The sequence below is a fragment of the Gopherus evgoodei genome, chromosome 10 (assembly GCF_007399415.2).
Source record: "Gopherus evgoodei ecotype Sinaloan lineage chromosome 10, rGopEvg1_v1.p, whole genome shotgun sequence".
NCBI classification, from domain to species: Eukaryota; Metazoa; Chordata; order Testudines; family Testudinidae; genus Gopherus; species Gopherus evgoodei.
In genome coordinates, this window is record NC_044331.1 from 44,259,526 (window position 1) to 44,281,969 (window position 22,444).

The 22,444-nt window shown below is 48.0% G+C and overlaps 1 protein-coding gene across 16 annotated transcripts in view; it reads left to right on the top strand.

Moving 5' to 3' along the window:
- Window positions 1-22,444, top strand: part of BBS4 (Bardet-Biedl syndrome 4) — a 105,936-nt gene that overhangs the window by 65,977 nt on the left and 17,515 nt on the right. For 15 of the 16 annotated variants that reach the window (XM_030577489.1, XM_030577485.1, XM_030577487.1 and 12 more), the window contains 6 exons: window positions 3,428-3,491; window positions 4,503-4,614; window positions 6,318-6,390; window positions 14,673-14,726; window positions 19,489-19,616; window positions 21,131-21,185. In XM_030577489.1, the coding sequence (XP_030433349.1) occupies window positions 3,428-3,491; window positions 4,503-4,614; window positions 6,318-6,390; window positions 14,673-14,726; window positions 19,489-19,616; window positions 21,131-21,185 (486 nt within the window). Of the gene's footprint in view, window positions 1-3,427; window positions 3,492-4,502; window positions 4,615-6,317; window positions 6,391-14,672; window positions 14,727-19,488; window positions 19,617-21,130; window positions 21,186-22,444 lie in introns of those variants that run through there. The other variant, XM_030577502.1, reaches the window with a different exon arrangement.

The following is a 22,444-nucleotide window of genomic DNA, read 5'->3' on the forward strand; positions in this document are numbered from 1 at the left end:
TGCACCAGTAGCTCTAGTTCCTCCATTTTGTTCCCTAGGCTCCTCGCATTAGTGTACAGACATCTTAGTTTTTGCCGTTTGGCTTCACTGACATTCTTTACCCTGTTAGGCACAGACATTCTACCACCAGCATCACCTGTTAGTCTGCTATCTACACTACCCTTCCTCCTTATGCCAATTCTTCTGTCCACGGCTGTATCCCCTCTTACTTTGTTTACTTCCCTCTCAAGGTTAAATTCCAGCATGGAGATCTTCTGGACATCTCCTAACCATCTCCCCCAAATTCCTAGTTTAAAGCTCTCTTAATCAGTTCAGCGAGCCTCCATCCTAGAAATCTATTTCCCTCCTTGCTCAGGTGAAGTTCATCCTGAGAGAACAGTCTTCTGTCCATAAATGCTTCCCAATGGCCGTACATCCCAAAGCCCTCCTTATAGCACCTCTGTCTGAGCCATCTGTTGATCGCCATAATCTTGTTACACCTTTGTTGCCCTTCTCTAGGAACCGGCAGAATCCCACTGAAGATCACCTGAGCCTCGATTTCCTTAAGCGTCTTCCCCAGTCTGGCATAGTCTCCCTTGATACATTCCAGAGAGTATCTAGCCGTATCATTCGTTCCCACATGAAGGACAATCAACGGATTCTTTCCTGCTCCCACCAGGATCCTTTTCAGCCTCAGGTCCACATCCTGTATCTTAGCACCTGGCAGACAGCACACCCTTCTGTTCTCCCGATCAGCTCTAGTTTCAGACCTGTCTGTTCTTCTCAGTAAGGAGTCTCCAATCACATAGACCTGCCTTTTCCTGGTGACAGTGTGATTCTCCGGTCTATCCCCTTCGCCCACTGGCTGCAAGTCCTCTCGATTCCTATTCACCCTTGCAATCCTCCTGGGGCTTATATTTGGTGTTGCCTCCATTGACTCCTCCCCTCCTCTTGTAGGACTATCAGCTCTTCTCTCCTTCAGCGACCACCTGCTGTGCCCCTTCTTCATTTTCCAACTCTGCAAACCTGTTCCTGAGTTCTATTTCTCCTTCACTGGCCCATCTTTTCTTCTGCCTGGTTCTCTTAGTCACATGCTTCCACCATCCATTTTCCTCTCCCAGCAGTCTCTCCTCTGAATTCTTTGGTCCTGCTTCCATCTGCACGTCTGAGCTTATCCCTTCAGCCCCCTCGTGTCTGTGCTCCATCATCTGCTCAAACCCTCTTCTAAACTCAACCAGAGTTTCCACCTGCATCTCCAGTCCTCGGATCTTTTCTTCCATCAGCTCTATCAGGCGGCACTTCATGCAGACAAAACTCTTTTTTCAGGTACCCCTATTCATTTACTTTTTTTTATTTTTATGGTTTGTTAACGTTTTCCTCTCGTCCCATTTTAATTAGCAAAACTGCAAACATGAAGCTATTTGTCCTTGTCTCTTAGCTAGGAATAATTTTTAGGACTCTGTGTGGTGGTTGGTTTTCAGCTAGCAGTGGCTGGACACACAAAATGGCTGGCTACAATTATGTTAAGTTCTGGTGTTACAATGGGATATTTAGAAATGCGTGAGAGATCTTCTTATGAACATCTAATACTAATCTAATCTGTAAATGCAAATGTGCAGATTTCTGGGAGGAGTCTGTTAGCTGAAAGACCAGCAGATACAAATCCAAGCGGAAGGACAGCTTGGGGTTTCTTTTCTCTTGTATTGTCTTGCTCTCTCACCCCGGGTTTTCTTTCACCTTGGATCTTAACATATGCATCTTCCATCCACACATGCTAAAGTGAGTGTGTCCTCATTTTCGACCCCACAAAACATTTCACAGTGATAACGTTTCACTGTAATGACCTCCCCACTCACACTCCCTCAAACTCCTTATAAGCTAGATTTTAGGTCAATTTTCCCCCCTTATTTTCAGTCCCTTCCTTCAGCTCCTTGCTTGAGGTGGGGGTTGCTGGTGCGGATAACATTGCTGGCAGGAATATCAAAGCAGCACCAACTTACTGCTAGAGTGGAAAGAGACAAAGTCCCCTTTCCACCTCTCCCACTCCAATCTGCTCCACTCTTAAGGAGCCAGTTTGTGGATGAGGGAGAAACCTCAGAGCCCTTTTTCTGTGAAAGATCAGTGCAATCAGTTCTTAGTCATACTCCTTATCCTCTCAAAGGTCCAATCTGGTTTTTGAAATGTTTTCATTCTGTTAAATGACCAGAGTATAGTAGAATGAAATCTTCAGATCCGTTGGCACTATGGAGTATCTCCAGCCTGATCCCAGATCGTCAGACACATGAACATAGCCAGTAGGAGTTTGACACTTTTATCAGTTCCTTCCTCCCCTTACTCCGAGAAGTATCACTTGTTCATTCTGCTTTTGTTGATTCAGTTGCAGCTGCTCCAATTTATTAATTTCTTCACAAAGCGCCTCGAGTGGAGGCCTCTGTTAGCATGGGATGTTTTTATAGATTCCATGTGGGATTTTCTCTGGGGAATATCTAATTATCTTTGGCAATAGAAATGAAGGGAGCAGTAGTAGAAGGGCCACAATTCTCCCAATGTAGTTCTCCCATATAGACTGTAAAGGGGTTCTACTGAAACTTTCCCTGATAGAAAGCTTCTGTCTTGGATTTCTTCTCCTCATTCTTCTGTTGTATGGTTACCATTTTTATCATGAACAACCTTCCCTCACACTCAGAAGGGTGATCAAAAATATTCCTTTAAAAAAATCATACATCCATGCGCGTACAGTTTCTCAGGTCCAGTCCTGTTGCTGCAAAAGTGCTGTGTGATGGAAATAAACATTCTTTGAAAGCTGAGCTCTGCAAATTACAAGTATTGAGAATTTAGTTATGGTTCTTGATAGCACCATTGTTAAAATTTTGGAAGTCTAAAACATTAATAGAACTGGAGTTTATCCCCAGGAATTTGCTACAGCTGATGGGTGAAGTGGAAACATTTATTTCAGAAGTCATTTTACAGGGCATCTCAGAGCACTAACTCTGATTGATGAACATTATTGTTGTTATATAGCATGCGGAGTTACCTAGTGTCACCTTTGCCAGATCCATAAGTGGAAGGAAATCAGCAAGAGCAGCGCAGTAAGGCACTGTATGGTGTTTGTTGTTAAATTCAGGGTAAACTGAAGATTGAAGATATTGTGCCTTTGTGTTATGAGCATTGGTGTAGTGCAGTTGAGTTAATCACAGTACGTAGAAAACATGCTTTCCAACTAGATTGAGGTGGATATTTAGCCAGCCTGAAATAAACATCACCTTAAATATACAGTTTCTCTTTACTGAAATACTGCTATCTGAAGGATTTTTATAGGGTTTTTTGTAAACTACTATATTATTGGATTGCCTGTTTCTTTAATATGAGGGACTAATGTTCAACTGTCCAACAGATGCTCTGGTGACAAGGAATTCTGTTTGATATAATTTTCACTTCATTGTTTCAGATTGCTATCAAAGAGCAACTCCATGAGACTCAGGGAATGTGTGAATATGCGGTCTATGTTCAAGGTATGCCAGATGAAGACTTTGAAAATAATCTGTCATCCTGAGTTACTTCTGGTTTGAAATGCAATGCACTGTTTTAAAAAACCAACAACCCACAAATATAAATACCATATGTGAACTCTAGCAGGACTTAATGAAAATGTGTTTGAGTGAATAGACATGCAATAACTTCTGAAATGTTTCTGCTTGCCTGGTTTAATTTTAAAATCCAAGGTTATCACTTTAATGAACAGATGAGGATTGGTTCTTCTTGTGAGTACGTGGGTTTTTCTTGGTAACCCGATATCTTCAGATCTTCCTGGAACTGCTGATGTTTGGCTCAGGTTATAATTGGCCCTCTACATTTGACTATGTCATGTGAAATGTGTTTTTTGTTAAAGCCATGTTCTCTAAGGTAACTGTTTGGTTATGGTTTCCTTTAAGGATGCATTAAAGTTCAGTATGCAGTGGCTGCTGTGTTTGCTTACACAATCAGAACGTAACCAGTGCCAATTCATTGCCTTGGAATGTTATGAGAATGAAAAGCATTATCTCAAACCACCCTCGATTCTTTAGAGCAGCACAATCTGTTCTAGAGATGAAAAGAGATTTATTTTGTAAAGGAACATGGCCCTAAAGGCTGAAGTTCCCTGTTTCGTGTTGGCAGAATGCAGGCGGGAGGATGATCTGAAGGTCATCAGTGGGCATCAGTGCTGCAGTTCAAATTGCAGTACACTGGAGCATTTCAGGGGCTAAGAGAATTTCAGACTTTCTGTTACTGAAGACTTAGGGCTCCCTGCCCTCTAAAGTGGTTTTCAGCCTCGAAGCAAACACAGTCCTGTGTGCACCCTAGCTTAGTCAGTGCTGGCACCTCAGCCCGCTCAAATGAGTTATGTTGCTGTAATAGAGGAAGCAACTGAATGGAAACTGTTACAGTTCATCTGTCCTCCCTGTACAGTGGAGGCCTGCTAGTGATGCAGCTTGTCTTCCCTACAGGGTAATGGGCTAATTTGTCTTGTGTGTGTTGCTTTGCAGCCTTGGTACTTCGTTTAGAAGGGAAGATTCAAGAGTCCCTAGAACTTTTTCAGACATGTTCCATTCTAAATCCTCAGAGTGCTGACAACCTCAAACAGGTGGCACGATCATTGTGAGTGTAATTTTATTCTTACACTTTGAAGTGTCTCACAGTACATGGGAAACTTTGTTTTTGTTCCAGATGCAAAGTTTAATACCTTTTAGATCCCAAGTATGTTTCCTCACCATTGGCACTTGGATTGGTTTCCATAGACAAGAACTCCCTATTAAATTAGGATCTCTAGCACAGTGCATCTGTCTATTTGTAATCATTGATGCTCTTTCATGACTTTTTTCTTCGTTGTATTTTTAATGCTTGGGGAAAAGTAATACTGATGATTAGATCAAGAGCTGTTAATGCAGGTATGTGCTGTGCAGGTTTGTACCATCAAGCCCTGCCTGTGTGCATGTGATTGTGTTGGGCACCTGTCTCTTTGGGAGTTAGGCGCCTTTCTCCCTGGGTCAAGGGAGTATTGCAGAGGCAGTGCATTCATGCTGATGAAGAGAGCACTCACTTCTCTCATCAGTGATGTCTCCATGGCTCCATGTCTAGTTGGCAGCCGGTTTCAGGTGAAGTGTCCCAAGGGTTGGTCCTGGGGCCGGTTTTGTTCAATATCTTCATTAATGATCTGGAGGATGGTGTGGACTGTACTCTCAGCAAGTTTGCAGATGACACTAAACTTGGAAGAGTGGTAGATATGCTGGAGGGTAGGGATAGAATACAGAGGGACCTAGACAAATTAGAGGACTGGGCCAAAAGAAACCTGATGAGGTTCAACAAGGACAAGTGCAGAGTCCTGCACTTAGGATGGAAGAATCCCATTCACTGTTACAGACTAGGGATCGAATGGCTAGGAAGCAGTTCTGCAGAAAAGGACCTAGGGGTTACAGTGGACGAGAAGCTGGATGTGAGTCAACAGTGTGCCCTTGTTGCCAAGAAGGCTAACGGCATTTTGGGCTATATAAGTAGGGGCATTGCCAGCAGATCGAGGGATGTGATCATTCCCCTCTATTCGGCATTTGTGAGGCCTCATCTGGAGCACTGTGTCCAGTTTTGGGCCCCACACTACAAGAAGGATGTGGAAAAATTGGAGAGAGTCCAGCAGAGGGCAACAAAAATGATTAAGGGGCTGGAGCACATGACTTATGAGGAGAGGCTGAGGGAACTGGGATTGTTTAGTCTGCAGAAAAGAAGAATGAGGTGGGATTTGATAGTTGCTTTCAACTACCTGAAAGGGAGTTCCAAAGAGGATGGATCTAGACTGTTCTCAGTGGTACCAGATGACAGAACAAGGAGTAATGGTCTCAAGTTGCAGTGGGGCAGGTTTAGGTTGGATATTAGGAAAAACTTTTTCAGTCAGAGTGGTGAAGCACTGCAATGGGTTCCCTAGACAGGTAGTGGAATCTCCGTCCTTAGAGGTTTTTCAGGTCAGGCTTGAAAAAGCTCTGGCTGGGATGATTTAGTTGGGAATTGGTCCTGCTTTGAGCAGGGGGTTGGACTAGATGACCTCCTGAGGTCCCTTCCAACCCTGATATTCTATGATCCTCTGGCTTGCTAGAGATCACCATTGACTCACTACAAAGAGATCCTCCTCCTCCTACTTAGATTGTAGACCTCTTAGGACAGAGATATGTCATTGGTAGATTGCAAAGCAGTATGCAGACCTTTGGGGTATGTAAATAATATCATTCTCCTTGGCTGGTAGGTTGGTGACTGCACAGTGTGGCCTCATGCTGAAAGGGCAGGGAAAAGTAAAAATTGAAATTCTTTCACAGGTTTCTGTTAGGAAAACACAAAGCAGCTATTGAAGTATACAGTGAAGCAGCTAAACTCAACCAGAAGGATTGGGTAAGTACAGAGCCTTTTGCCATATGTAGCTCATTAGAATCTTTCTTGGGGCACAGTCAAACATAGACCCATGCAACATGTTTGCATTCTGCAGGAAATCAGCCTTCCTGTCAAACCCTGCATAGTCCTGTCAAACCCTGCACAGTACACACTGAGCTAGATTACTTCAAGGGTAGATATGGAAAGCACCTGTCCAGCCCAGAAACCCTCCAGTACCACTGATATAGAATCATAGAATATCAGGGTTGGAAGGGACTTCAGGAGGTCATCTAGTCCAATCCCCTGCTCAAAGCAGGACCAATCCCCAGGCAGATTTTTGCCCCCGATCTCTAAATGGCCCCTTCATGGGTTTTAAAGAGTGTTTTAAAAAAGAAAATGAATAATTTACGGTTGAACAAGATGTTTCATTTTGACAAAATAGCAGTGTTTCAGCGTAAACAAAACATTTGGACCCATTTTAAACCTTTTGGATTGTTGTAAAATAAAAATAAAGAAAATTTCTACATGCAAGTTGTTTCCAACTGAAAAATCAAAATGTTTAGATTTTTTTTTTTAATTTTTATTTGTTTTCCACCAAAGCAATTTGGCAAAACCAGCAGTAATTTGGGAAACATTTAGGGGTCTTTGAATCTGAATTTTACCTGGAAAATGTTTTAGCCAAAAATTGTCACCCAGCTCTGCTTTTATCAAATGGATTGGCTTTCAAACCTGTTCTTTCCTAAGGATAGGTTTGCACTGCATTCGAGAGATGTGATTGCAGCATGTGTAGACCCACCCCAGCTATCTTTGATCTAGCTAGCTCGAGTAACAATAGCAGTGATGCCATAGCAGTAGGGACAGCAGCTGCATCCTAGGCAGGTGACACAAACCCATGCTGCAGCAGCTTCGCTGCTGTTGTTCCTCAAGCTAGCTTTGATCTAGCTAAATTAAAGCTAGTTTGAGTATGTCTCCAAGTGCTGCGAATATACCTCCTGATTGCAGTGTAGACCTACACTAAGAAAACAAACTATCTGTGGCATGGGCTGGGCATGGCTTTAAACCTATAGTTCTTCTTCGAGTGGTTGTTAATGTCCATTCCAAGCAGGTGTGTGCACGCTGGGTGCACGCCAGCTGGAAGATTTTCCCATAGCCACTACGGCGCCCTATAAAGGGGCCCGCCGACCTTTCACCCCCTTCTCAGTTCCTTCTTACCGCCAGTAACAGCTAGCTGGAACTTCTGTTGTGCATAGCAAGTTAGCAGTGTCCTATCCTCGTGTATAGTCCATGTATATAGTTAGTTTACTTAGTCATTTGTATATCGTTTTTGTTAGTTGGGAGGTTCCCCCCATGTTTTCGTCGCCCATTGGGGCATGCCAGGTCCCCCGGGTTTAAACTCTGCAAGGACTGTGGGAAATTCATGCCTAAGAGTGACCCGCACTCTGCTTGTTTGAGGTGCCTCGGAGAAAGCTGCACCAGTGCTCTATCTGCAGTGGCTTCCGTCCGAGAACTCTCAAAGACAGAGCTCAAAGCTTAGAGTCCTCCTCATGGAGGCTGCCCTGCGGCCACCCTTTGACTGGAACCAGCCGAGGTGGTGCCCAGCACGTCTTCCTCAGTGCGGAGTGCCCCGGCACAGGCATCAGGACTTATGGCCCAGCCCAAGTCATCTAAAAGCCGGCACTGGACGGAGTCGGGTCATAGGAAGTTGACCTCAGTGCGGCACCGCTCACCATCTCCGGTGCCTGCTAAGAAGAGGAAGCCGGTGAGGGAACGGTCACCCCTCCAGGACCCCCAGAGGCCAACGCCGGCCGCAGGTGCAAGTGGGCAGGCTAGGCTACAGCCCTCAGCTGCTCCGTCGACTCCCGCACCGCAGAGAGGGCGGTCAAGTCCGGACCAGCCTAGATCCCCGGACCTCAGCGGAGACTTGCGCCACTCTTCGACACCTGAGGCATTCGAGGTGGCCTCAGACTTGATGAGACTTCCAGTGCCGGCCTCCCCGCACCGTAGTAGGGAGCTGCCTACCACGGCCCGTCCCCAGTACAATCGAGGGGCAAGCCGGCTGTCACCTCTCTCCCCGCACCGCGCCGCTAGGGCGGCACTGGACCAGATAAGAGGCTCCCCGCCGCCTCAGCATCGCTCTCCAACAGCACTGGATGCTGCTCCTCCCAGGTCCTCTTACTCAGAAACTTCAGATTCAGAGGCAGACTCCTACTGATCCAGCCGGTCACGGAGCAGGAGACTGGTTTCAGGGGTGAGCCACCAGCGTTACCCACAGTGGCAGCAGCAATGGCATCCGCCCTCACAGTGGCCGTTTTGGACCCCCTGGGCCTACCGCCAGTCGGTAGGTGTCACGGAGTGTGGGTGAGTCCGGTCCATCACCCCTCTTCCTGGGACCCACAGTGACTCTCAGCCAGCCAGTAAAACAGAAGGTTTATTGGACAACAGGAATGCAGGTTACAGCAGAGCTTGCAGGCACAGTCAGGACCCCTCAATCGAGTCCTTCTGGAGTTTCAGGGTGCTTGGGTCCAGCATAGGATCTCCCGAATTACCCTCACCCAGCCCAAAACTGAAACTGAACTGCCCCTCCTCCAGCTGGCCGATTCCTTTGTCCAGCTTCCCAGGCCAAGATGCTAACCCTCTCCCGCCTACCTGGCTCAGGTTACAGGCTTAAAGATCCTGTCCCTCACCTAAAGACATCCCTGGCTCTCCCATCCCCCACACAGACAGCCCCTACTCCATCACAGTAGGCCAGGCGTTCGGTCCTTGATCAAGGTTGGCCTCGGTCTCCTCTGCGTCGGTGGCCCCGGCGCAGCTGCCTCCTCCACCGGCATCATCGCCGAGCAGGGGTGTGCCATATCCAAGTTCAGCACCCCTTAGCCGGGCAGCGGCACCCGCAGCGGCTACAGTTCGGGCTCAACAGGCACTGCCAGATACGCCAAGCCATTCACTGGTGACCTCGGTACCAGTCGCGGTGCCACATTTAGAATCAGAACTGGCCCCGCAACCACAGTACTGTGTGCTGCAAGACCCCGAAGGGCTGCATGCACCTGAGGAAGGGCCGATCCAAGTAATTTCCTCGTCTTCCTCCCCAGACAAAGCGGTCTCGGGCACGGCTGGGGCACCGGCCTTGGAGGACACTCGGATCCTCCAACAACTACTCCGATGAGCAACTCAGAGCCTCGCAATCCAGGCTGAGGAAATCGAGGTGGACGCGGATCCGGTAGTAGACATCCTGGCTCCCTCAGGGCCATCCAGGGTGTCTCTTCCATTGATCAAAACTATAGCGGATACGTCCCGCACCCTATGGCAAACGCCAGCTTCACTGGCCCCTACTGCCAAGAGAACGGAGCGGCGGTACTTCATCCTCTCTAAAGGGCACAATCACTTCTACACCCACCCGCACCCCCCACACTCCCTGGTGGTGGATGCAGCCAACCCACGGGAACATCAAGCGTTTCAGGGGTCAACACCAAAGAGCAGGGATGCTAAAAGACTTGACCTCTTTGGTAGAAAAGTATACTCCACAGCAGGCCTACAACTCCGTATTGCCAACCAACAGGCAATCATAAGCCGATATGCTCATAACACATGTTTAGCCATGTCGAAGTTTATGGAGCTCCTTCCCCAGGACTCAAGATCAGAATTTTTGGCCCTGCTAGAGGAGGGGAAACTGATCTCCCGAGCCTCTCTCCAGGCTGCCCTAGATGTGGCGGACTCAGCCTCGCGCACCCTGGCCACAGGTCTGGTCATGAGGCGGGGAGCCTGGCCCCAGGTCTCGGGCCTTCCTTATGAGGTCCAGCAGACCATTCAAGACCTCCCCTTCGAGGGGCAGATGCTGTTTTCAGAAAAGACAGACAAGCGTCTGCATAGCCTAAAGGACTCGAGGGCCACGCTTCGCTCACTGGGCTTGCATACCCCTGTGACCCAGCGCAGACAGTTTAGGCCGCAGACGGCCCCACGCCCCTACCAGCCTCAGACTCGCCAGGAGCTGGGGCGCAGGAGGGGCAGAAATGGCAGGAGGCGTCACCAACGCCACCCCTCCGGCCAGGTGTCTGGTCAATCGAGACCAGTATCGGGGCCTAGGCCCCTATTTGATTGTATGGTTGAGGGCGACCTACCTATCGAGACTCTGGATCCTTCTATTCCTACCTTTGGGTCACGTCTGTCCCCCTTCTACCGTGCCTGGTTCCGAATCACATAGGACAGCTGGGTGCTCCGCACGGTAGAGAGGGGATATTCTATCCAGTTTTCCTCCCTCCTGCCCCACCAACCCCCCTCCCCGTCCCTCTTCAGGGACCCATCTCACGAGCAACTTCTAATTCAGGAAGTGAAGTCCCTCATGGAGGCAGGGGCGGTGGAGGAAGTCCCTCGGGAGCTCAGGGGCAAAGGCTTCTATTCCCGATATTTCCTAATACCAAAGGGGGCCTGAGACTCATCCTGGACTTGCGGCGGCTGAACAAGTTTATACGGAAGCTCAAGTTCCACATGGTCTCCCTGTCCTTGATCATCCCCTCCCTGGATCCAGGAGATTGGTACGCCGCCCTCGACTTAAAGGACGCTTATTTCCACATCGCCATAATTCCTCGACACCGTCAGTACCTCAGGTTCGTAGTGGCCGACACCCATCTGCAGTTCACAGTGCTCCCATTCGGCCTGTCAGCTGCCCCAAGGGTCTTCACAAAGTGCATGGCAGTCATGGCGGCCTTCCTGCGCAGGCGGGGCATCCAGGTATTCCCCTACCTGGACGATTGGCTCATAAAGGGTCGCTCCAAGGAGCAGGTGGAGGCCCAGGTGTTGTTCATAAGGTGGACCTTTCTCAGTCTTGGCCTCCTCTTCAACGAAGCCACGTCCACCCTGTCTCCTACACCACGAATAACGTTCATGGGGCGGTTCTGGACTCCACCCACGCCAGAGCATACCTTCCAGAATCCAGATTCTGTGTGATTTCTGAGCTCATCCTTGGACTGCACCATGCCCTGATTACCACGGCGCAGATCTGCCTCCGGCTGTTGGGTCACATGGCGGCATGCACCTATGTGGTGAACCATGCCAGACTCCAGCTTTGCCCGCTACAGTCCTGGTTAGCGACAGTATACCGCCCGGCCAGGGACCCCTTGGACTCAGTGGTGTCCGTTCCCCACTTGGTGCTAAGCTCGCTACGGTGGTGGCTCGACCCCAGAAAGCATGCATGGACGTCCCCTTCGCTGCCCCTCAACCCTCCCTCTCCCTGGTAACGGATGCCTCGGATCAGGGTTGGGGAGCGCACCTGGGACACCTCAGGACGCAGGGCTTGTGGTCGCAGGAGGACCTCGAGTTGCATATCAATGTCAGGGAGCTGAGAGCGGTTCGCCTGGCTTGTTTGACCTCCGGTCCCACCTGGCCGGCAGATGTGTTTCAGTCCTCTTGGACAACACATCGGCGGTCCTTTATATCAACAAACAGGGGGGTGCACGCTCCTCTCCCCTGTGCAGGGAAGCCCTCACGTTGTGGGATTTCTGCATCCACAATGCTACCCACCTGACGGTATTCTACCCTCCGGGGGAGCAGAACGGCCTGGCAGACACCCTCAGCTGCTTGTTCTGGGGTCACGAGTGGTCCCTCCGACGGGACGTAGTACGCTCAATCTTCCAGCTCTGGGGCTTTCCCCAGTTAGACTTGTTCGCCTTGAGGGAAAACAGAAAGTGCCAACGATTCTGCTCCCTCCTGGGCCGCAGTCGGGGTTCTCTGTCGGACACCTTCCTCCAGTCTTGGCGGGTCGGTCTGCTCTATGCCTTTCCTCCGATTCCCCGATACACAGGGTGATTTTGAAGATTCGCAGGGACCACTCACGGGTAATCCTTATAGCTCCAGCGTGGTCATACCAACATTGGTACACGTCACTCCTGCACATGTCCGTTCCGGCGCCCCTGACGCTGCCCCTACTCCCGGATCAGATCACATAGGACCGGGGCTCCCTCCGCCACCTGAACCTGGAATCTCTCCACCTCACAGCCTGGATGCTCCATGGCTGAACCAGGCGGAGATGCAGTGCTCCCAGCAGGTCAGACAAGTGCTGCTGGGTAGTAGGAAACCATCAACCAGGGCCACCTACCTGGCCAAAGGGAAGTGCTTCTCCATATGGTCGGGTCAGTGAGGTCACAATCCTCTGGGGGGTCCCTATCTCTATTATCCTAGACTATTTGCTTCACCTCAGACAACTGGGCCTCTCCCTCTCCTCGATATGTGTTCCCTTGGTGGCCATCTCGGCTTTCCACCCGGGAGAGGGGTGTACCTCGGTGTTTGCAAACCCGCTGTTCGGGTGTTTCCTCAAGGGTATGGACAGGCTATTTCCGCATGTTCGTCAGCCAGCTCCTGCCTGGGACCTGAATCTGGTCCTCTCCGTCCTCCCAGGACCTCTCTTTGAGCCCCTGGCTTCGTGCTTCCTGTTGTACTTGTCATATAAGACCACCTTCCTCGTGGCGATCACCTTGGCCAGGAGGGTGTCAGAGCTCAGGGCGTTAACATCCGAGCCCCTGTACACTGTCTTTTATAAGGACAAGGTCCAACTTAGACCTCACCCGGCCTTCCTCCCCAAGGTTGTATCACAGTTCCACATGGGACAGGATATTTCTCTCCTGGTGTTTTATCTGAAACTTCACTCTTCCAGTGAGGAGTGGAGGTTACATTCCCTGGATGTCCGCAGTGCCTTAGCCTTTTACATTGAGTGTACCAAGCCATTCAGACGCTCTACTCAGCTCTTCATCGCGGTGACGGATAGGATGAGAGGGCTCCCGGTCTCCTCTCAGCGGATCTCTTCATGGATCGTGACCTGCATCCGGGAATGCTACCACATAGCTAAGACCTCTGTCCCTCCGGTCACGGCCCACTCCATTAGGGCGCAGGCCTCCTCTGCAGCTTTCCTGGCTCAGATCCTGACTCAGGAGATCTGTAGAACGGCCACATGGTCCTCCATCCACACGTTCACGTCACACTATGCCATCATGCATCAGGCTAGGGATGATGCAGCCTTTGATCGTGCAGTGCTCCAGTCATTAGTGAACTCCAACCCCACCACCTAGGTTCAGGCTTGTGAGTCACCTGCTTGGAATGGACATGAACAACCACTCGAAGAAGAAAAAACGGCTACCCACCTTTTAGTAACTGTTGTTCTTCGAGATGTGTTGTTCATGTCCATTCCAATACCCACCCTCCTGCCCCTCTGTCGGAGTGCCAGCAAGAAGGAACTGAGGTGGTGGAGGGTCGGCGGGCCCCTTTATAGGGCGCCGTAGTGGCACCACTCCAGGAGGCGCCAGGGCCGACCCTATGGACGCTGCTATGGGAAAATCTTCCAGCTGACGTGCACGCAGCACGCACACACCTGCTTGGAATGGACATGAACAACACATCTCGAAGAACAACAGTTACCAAAAGGTAGGTAACCGTTTTTTTTCTACCCCATCTGGCAGGCATCAACAGGTATCTCCATAACACGCTCAGTGCTGGAGTCAGAGTTGATACTTTCACTTTCCTTGTGTGGAAGCACCCTACCGACTCAACCCAGCCTTGACCTGTGCTTTGTGTCTTTACTGTCCTTCACAATCGGAAGGGTTGTGCATAGGAGAGGGCCATTCTGTTGTGATAGGAGGGTAAAATATTCCACAGACTGCATTCTCTCTGCTAGAGATCTACCTAGGGAATGTAGAGAATTTCTACACTGGTAAAGTGGGGTACGTTTTTAGCAGCAGAAGAAGGGAAACTTATGGGGGTGCTCTGCTGCTTGGCATTGCTCCTCACATCCCCCAGAATGGGAGAAGACAGGCTGTAGCTTGTCTGTTAACAAATTCTTAGCCATGAACTGGATTGGTGTAAATGTTTCCTATGGTGCCACCAGCATAGTTAGGATGCTGAAAGGATCCCAGCCTCTCTGGTACAGGACCTGTATTTTGGTCGGTCAGGCCCACTTTCAAATTGTGTTTATCATAGACTAAGGATGTTTTGAGAGGGTCTCTTGGTATAATAGAGGTCACATGTGATGGATTCATATCTCCCCATTGGGAATCCAGTGCAGTCTCAGCCAAGTATAGATCCCTTTGCACAGGCCTTCCCTCTTTTGTCCTCACTGTTCTCTTGCTGTCACCTCCCCTGAGATGTACTCTTCTTTATACTGCGGGTCAAGACAAGTAGATATCAAAATGGCTGAAGTGTAGCAAGTTCTTTGAACTACAAAGTCCATGGAGGTTCCCATCCAAACCAATAACCGTTACTAGTCTTTTTCTGATTATCCAATGTCAAATTCACCCTTATGCAGCTTTTTCCTTTATATGTAGGAGATCTGCCACAACCTGGGCGTGTGCTACATGTACCTGAAGCATTTCAACAAGGTAACTCGAGTGCTTGTCTTGTCCAAACAACATCACTCAGAGCCTGTCTACATGGTGTGGCAATGCGCAACAGATGGGTGTGAATTCTAATGCGTACCAACGTGTTGTGCACTAACTAGTCCGTGTAGACGCTGCTGGTGTGCACTAAAACTTCTTACATTAGGGAAGTTTTAGTGTGCACCAGCAGGGTCTACACAGGCCAGATAGTGTGCAACAGAATTTTGTTTAAACTTTGTTTAAAACTGTTTAATGTTGCACAGTTAGGGTATGGGTATGTCTACACTACCCGCCAGATCGGCGGGTAGCGATCGATCTATCGATCAATTTATCGCGTCTAGTGTAGATGTGATAAAATCAATCCCAGATCGTTCTGCCATCGTCTCCGGAACTCCACCATGGTGAGAGGCAAAAGCGGAGTTGACGAAGGAGTGGCAGCGGTCGTCTTGCCGCTGTCGTCACAGGCAGGTAAATCGACCTAAGATACGCCAACTTCAGCTACGCTATTCGCATAGCTGAAGTTGCATATCTTAGGTTGACACCCCACCGCCCACAGTGTAGACCTAGCCTATGTCTACACTGCGAAATTAGGTTGAATGTATAGAAGTCAATTTTTTAGAAATTGATTTTATACAGTCGATTGTGTGAGTCCTCACTTAAGACCATTAAGACCATTAACTCGGCGGAGTGCGTCCACAGTACCGTGGCTAGCATCAACTTCCGGAGCATTGCACTGTGGTAGCTATCCCACAGTTTCCACAGTCTCCCCACCCATTGGAATTGTGGGTTGAGATCCCAGTGCCTGATAGTTCAAAAATATTGTCACAGGTGGTTCTGGATACGTTGTCAGGCACCCCCCACTCCCACCCCAGTGAAAGTAATGGCAAACAATCATTTCTCACCTTTTTTCCTGGGTTACCCGTGCAGACGCAATACCACGGCAAGCATGGAGCCCGCTCAGCTCACCGTCACTGTACATCTCCTGGGTGCTGGCAGACGTGGTACTACATTGCTACACAGCAGCAGCTCATTGCCTTTTGGCAGTAGACGGTGCATTACGATTGGTAGCAATCGTCGTCATACTCCTGGGTGCTCTTTTAGCCAACCTCAGTGAGGTCAGCCGGGGCATCTGGGCAGACCTCAGTGAGGTCTGTCAAGGGTGTCTGGACATAAATGGGAGTGACTCCAAGTCATTCTCATTTTAAGTTTCGTCTCCTGGAGATTCAGTCCTGCCTGCAGTCGTACTGCACCGTCTTCTGACAACCAGCCAGGAGCCAGCGATGGCTAGCAATCGTACTGCTCCATCCTCTGGCAAGCAGCCAGGAGACAACGATGGCTAGCAATTGTAGTGCACCATCTTCTGGCAAACAGCCAGGAGACAACGATGCCTAGTAGTCATACTGCAACGTCTGCTGCCAGCCTAAGATGTATAAGAGAGATGGAGTGGATCAAAACAAGAAAGAGACCAGATTTGTTTTGTATTCATTTGCTCCCCCCTTCCCTCCCTCCGTGAAATCAACGGCTGACAATCGTTTCGGTGAGGTCTGTCAGGAGCACCTTGAAAAGTTTAATGGAGATTCAGTCCTGCCTGGAATAGTGGGGGGAGGGATAGCTCAGTTGTTTAAGCATTGGCCTGTTGAACCCAGGGTTTTGAGTTCAATCCTCAAGGGGGCCATTCTGTGTGACAGTTGTGTGTTTTTTTCCTTGATGCAAACCCATCCTCTTTGTTGATTTTAATTCCCTGTAAGCCAACTCTGTAAGCCATGTCATCAGTCGACCCTCCCTCAGCACTGCTGTGAGTACCTGTTATAGCCTCTGTCCTTCATGCCCTTGGAGATTTTTTTCAAATGTTTGGGCATTTTGTCTTTTGGAACGGAGTTCTGATAGCATGGATTCATCTCCCCATACAACGATCAGATCCCATACCTCCGGTTCAGTCCATGCTGGAGCTCTTTTGCGATTCTGGGACTCCATCATGGTCACCTCTGCTGATGAGATCTGCACTCACCTGCAGAATGCCACGCTGGCCAAACAGGAAATGAAATTCAAAAGTTCACAGGCCTTTTCCTGTCTACCTGGCCAGTGCATCTGAGTTGAGAGCGCTGCCCAGAGCGGTCACAATGGAGTACTCTGGAATAGCTTCAGGAAGCCAATACCATTGAATTACAACCACACTACCCCAAATTCAACCCAGCAAGGTCGATTTCTGCACTAATCCCCTCATCGGGGGAGGAGTACAGAAATCGATTTAAAGAGCCCTTTAAGTTGAAAAAAATAGCTTCATCATGTGGACGGGTGCAGGGTTATATCAATGTAATGCTGCTAAATTCGACCTAAACTCGTAGTGTAGACCAGGGCTTGGGGTATATTTACACTGCAGTTTAACACCCACAGCTGACCCATGCAAGCTGGCCCAGGCTGCGGAGCTGTAAAATTGCAGTGTGGGCATTTTAGTCTTGAGTTAAGCAACAGGACTATAACTGCAAATGTGGACATCTTCCTAAATGTTTGTCGTTCACTCTAGGCTAAGCCATAGAATAAACTTAATTTCCTGTTTAAAAGCAATGTGGGGTATTTATATGTGCCATTGCAGTTGTGGGAATTAATTTGAGTAAACTGGCAACCAGTGAACTTGGGTTACAAAGCGACCACGAACTCTAGTCCAGACAGGGTCCAATGGGCCTTGTCTGAACTAGGATTTTCCAGAGGGTATTTCCATTTTTCAAAGAAGTCTTCTAGCCATTCTGAGATGACCCCTAAAGTTTGCCTGTCTAGCTGGATAACAAACCACACTCTGACATGAGGGGATGCGCCTCCTGTCTTTGGAGCCTTTTACAAAGGTGTAGATGAGTTTCTAGCCTCTTGGAGGTGGTTATAACCTGTGGGATGTACCTTCTTGAAGATGGGAAAGGTGTAAGGCCCAAATCCTGGCCCCAGCATATGGTCCAAGCAGCTGGGCTTAGTGGTGTGAAGTTCTCAGGGGCTGAGGAATGGCTCTGCACAGGGCTGAGGGCAGGATTTGGAGATTCTATGTTGGAGGTACCAAGGGGTCCTATACACTGCAGAGCAGCTGAGCTCGAGGGGCTCACCTCTTTTCCGTGCCTCCATTGCATGGGCTTGCTAGTGATGTGGAAGCTATTCACACAGGAAGCCTGGAGCAGAAGTCATAGAGCAGCCCCACTGCTGTGGAGTGGATGGATGGGGGTGGATGCATTGGCAGTGCTTCTGGTGCTTAGCAACTAGTAAAAGAACACCTAGGAAATTTGAAATTGGACTCTCAATTCCCTTGCACTCCCTCCAAACATGTCATTTCATGCTGCTCACTTAGATGTCACTGCATGGCTTCACCTGATGAGAACTGAGCTGCTGGTGTTGATTTTGTGAGGTGTCCATTTTAGATGGAAAACACAGCATTTCAAGGGAACGAATGGTTCCCAATTTGATCTTCCCACTCCCCGCCTCTAAAAATGTAAAAATTCCCTTACCAATCAATCCCTGGCAGAGATCAAATATTGTCTGCTGCCTCAGGTGGGAGCTATATTCATCTTAAAATCCGTACTGAATTACACAATCTAAGTGCACCATCAAGCAGGGTGGTGGACTCATTGTATCTGTTACAGTCAGCATCACAGCAACGTTGTAGTTAGGTCAGGCCCCCTTTAAAACTGCTTCTATTAAGAATACTGCAATCCTTGTGTTGAGCTCGTACTTATAGCACTGCACGGATACAAAATGTGTATTTGCATCCGATCCTCAATCTGCAAACATGGTCCGCGGATGTCTGCATCCACAGGTGTGCAAGGCTCTACTCATACTCCTTTCCCTATCATTGCAAAGCAACAGTAAGATGTTTAGAAGGTAGGTCCATATCTGGGACCTGCCATCTGTGGTGATGTCCCTTCATTCATTTGGCTTATGGGGAAAATATATGTATATGAGACTACTTTTGAAAGAAAAAAGTATCTCAAATTTGGGATCTGTTATGCTATAAAGTGTCCCATTAGTCTGACAGCCTTACCTCTGGGGTGTGCATACTTCTTACGTAACATCACATGGACCTATAAAATGGAATGAAGCCCATGGAGACTGCTGGCTGTTTAACATTTGCTGGTAATGAATATCCGGTACTGCATAAATCCTTTTCAGTCTTTTACCTTGTCAGCATCTCTTCTTTTAATGTGCCATGTGCTAGAAAGCTGCAAACTTTTATTGCCCTCCTACTGGCTCAGCTTGGGAGGAAGAGGAAGATGTTATAGTAACATGAGTTTGGAATTGTTTCCCATTGGAGGGGATTTACGTGTGCCTGGCTAGAGCTGATGAATTCTTTTTGTATTTACATGGCAATCCTGGCTCATTGCTAGCATGAGCATTTTGCAGAAAAGTGAACTGTAAGTGCATATGTTAAGGTAACAAACTTAGCAGCCCCCAAGGGATCTCGGTTACTGTACAGGAACAAACAGGCCTCTGTATCTCTCTTGGCAGATCAATATGTTTTGCTTTGGCTTGAAGTGCTCAGCTTTGAAGTGCTCTCCCTAAAAACTCATGACTCCTGTTGCAGAGCTTTATTCAACAACCACCTCATAGGCTGGGCCTTTATAATAAGATTCTTCAAGCTTGGCTGAAACCTTTGATCCCTTTTCTCTCCATGTAGTAACACGAGGGTTGGTGCTCACAGCTGACAGCTTTTGGGTCATTGCTTCACTGTGAACTGTGCAACCACATTGATTTTACTCTCTGTCTCTTCTGTGTGTGGTTTTGTGTGTAGGCAAAAGACCAGCTGAACAATGCCTTGCAGCTCAACAGGCATGATCTGACATACATGATGCTGGGAAAAATTCACCTGCTGCAAGGGGAGACCGACAAAGCCATCGAAGTCTATAAGAAAGCAGTGGAGTAAGAATTTCATCCCCCACCTCTTAGGAGAATTTTGATTGGTGAATTCAGGAATGTGTCTTATGTTTTTAAAATGACAGTGCTCCTGGGCAGATCTGGAGTTTCTCAGCTTTGTACTATCTCTGATCTTGGCTGCAGTAGTCTTACTCCAGCTGACAATGTGTTAGGGACAGAGGTACCTCTTTGAAGCCCTTGCCAAGAGAAGAGTGGAAGACACATGAATGGAGGTGCTGGCAGCAAATGTATACAGAATCCACTTCTCAAATCCCATGATTCATGTGCTAAAGCCTGAAACACAGAGTTGAATGATTGCTGCTCACAACTGTCCCCGCTTTACTGTTGGCAAGAGCAGTGAGCAATCAACAGCCATTTTGAACTTACTGGATTGTTATATACTTCACTGGGTGAATCTTTGGTGCATGAAAGTGAGTGTCTAAAAGTGAGGCTTGAGTCAGGCTGATGCTGTGAGTTTTCCAGCCTAGTCCCTCAATCCTGATCTGCATTGTCCCACACTAGCTAAATTAGCAGTGGTTTTGCATAGTGGACAATACTCCCAGGAAAGACTACTGGCAGTTACTGCTGCTCATTGGAACTGTGCACACAGCTAGTCTGAGCTAAAGCATCCTATTAGTTTTGTTACCCCATCCTTTCCTGTTTCTCATCCCCCTGTCAGTGGTGGTGTAATTTATTATTTGTATTATCATAACCAAACAGAGAACACAAAGACCTTACAACTGAAGTATGCCTCGCCTATTGGAGATTCCAAACTCTGTCCTTGCTTTATCCTTGTACAGCACTTTGCACAATGGGATTTCAACCTGGTTGAGACCTATAGGTGTTAGCACAATGCACCTTCCAAACTGGGGTTTGGAACCTAACTCTCTGTATAAGCAGCTAGTTCATTAGTATATGGTGTCCGCAACCTGCTTTTTCTCTCTCTGCTGCTCATTATTCATTATATTTAGTATTTGCTTGAAAGGCCTTGAAAATGGGGAGGCTTTTTGAAGAGCCTACAAAACTGTACAGATGAGGGCTTGGGAATCACAAATGGCAACTGAAAACACGTGACACGTTCATTTTAAGTGTCCATTTTGGGTGAGTCAGTGTTGTTCTCAGTTCAGCTGAATGGGGTAGTGTATGTTACCCATCAACCATAAAGCTATCGCCTGCATTCTGCCTTGGGAAAGGTGATCTGTTTCCAGCTCTGACACTGACTCACTGAGAGATCTTAAACAAGACATTTAACCTCCTGCACTTCACTTTACCCACATAAAATACTCCCTCCTTCCCAGAGGGGCATGAGGAGTGATTCATTTTTGTAAAACATTTTGAGGTGTTCAGATATAACATGTGCCATAAACACCACGCGGAGGTGGTGAGGGCGATGTTATTAGCTGGTTTTATTAGCAGTAGTAAGAGGGATCTTTCTTACATTGAGTGGAGTCTCGGGTTCCGTACTGCACCCTGTATTAGTACCACCAAGACATTGTAAAACTTTGGGTTTTGTATTTCAGGTTTTCTCCAGAAAACACAGAGCTGCTTACGACCCTGGGTTTACTCTATTTGCAGGTACTAAACACTGTTGCTACTATGTGGACCTAATTATATTTTAAATAGCCTGGCAGTTGCATCTGGAATAAAGTTCTATTCATCTCCGTGTGAGTTTGACATATTTCTCAAAAGGCCACATCAGACAAGATGGAGCTTGCTCCTCTGTCTCTTCTTTTCTCATTTGGCTCCTGAAGGGGGGTAACTTGATTTCCTGGTTCTGAGCCAGAGCAGAAATTCTGTTTGGCTACTGCCCTAATTGTGTTACTCATTCTCCTAAGTACAATAAAACTTGACTAGTCATTATCTTGTTTCTGGGTATGGAGCTTAGTGAGTTATTCTCCTAGGAGAGCAGCCATGAAATTGTTTAACACTAATGCACCTTGGAGAAAATTGGAATTGATTTAAATAACACAAGCACGTTTATCACTGGGGACTTGGGTCATGAGCAAAAGATCATCTGTCTCCCAAACTACCTCCTCACTGCAGTATTTGGTACAGCTGTCATCCTTTGCTCAAGGGGCTGCAGGCCAAGATTGAAGGACATCAGTAGAGCTGTGGAGGGAGCAGGAGAGGCAGAGCGAAGTATGGTACTTGGGCAGAGTAGCGTGGGCAGAAACTTGCACAACTGTCCACACTGTGACTTCCCTTGTTTGTGGTGTGTCACATCCCTGGACTCCAAAATTCACTCCAAATACCTTGCCAGTCTTGATTGTCTCCATGAGTCACAGCAGGGTTAGATACCTGCTGTCAGTAGGCACTGGGGCAGTTCTGGGGGAGGAGGAAGGTAATGGAGTTTGAATAATGAGTTGAATTGATATCTTAATTATACCAGTGTAATTCCTGAGCATCTCCATTGAATCCAGTGGGACTTAAGCATGTGATCAGGGTTAGCCTGACTACTGTATGGGCTGCAATGCTGCTGAGCACTCAAGTCCCATTGACTTCAGAAGTTGAGGGCAGTCTAAGCAGATAGACTTTAGGGCATTTCTGTCCAGGGAAGGGCACTGTGAAGAGCACGGGGAGGGAGGAAAAGTGGTCAGGGAATCTGTGCTGTGGCTTATGGTGCTCAGGAAGTCAGTCCCTGCTCCTTTGTAGAAAAAAATCCAATTCATTCTTATTCCCCAACACAACTATATGGAAATCTATTTTCTGGGCTAGACAGTCTGCATCAAGTTGAGTTGTGTTCCCTCTTTTATCAGAGGAATCCGTTTTGTTCCAGCTGGTTGTGGATTGTGAAGTAAGAGCACTGCACACGTGAGAGTGTAACTGCAACAGAA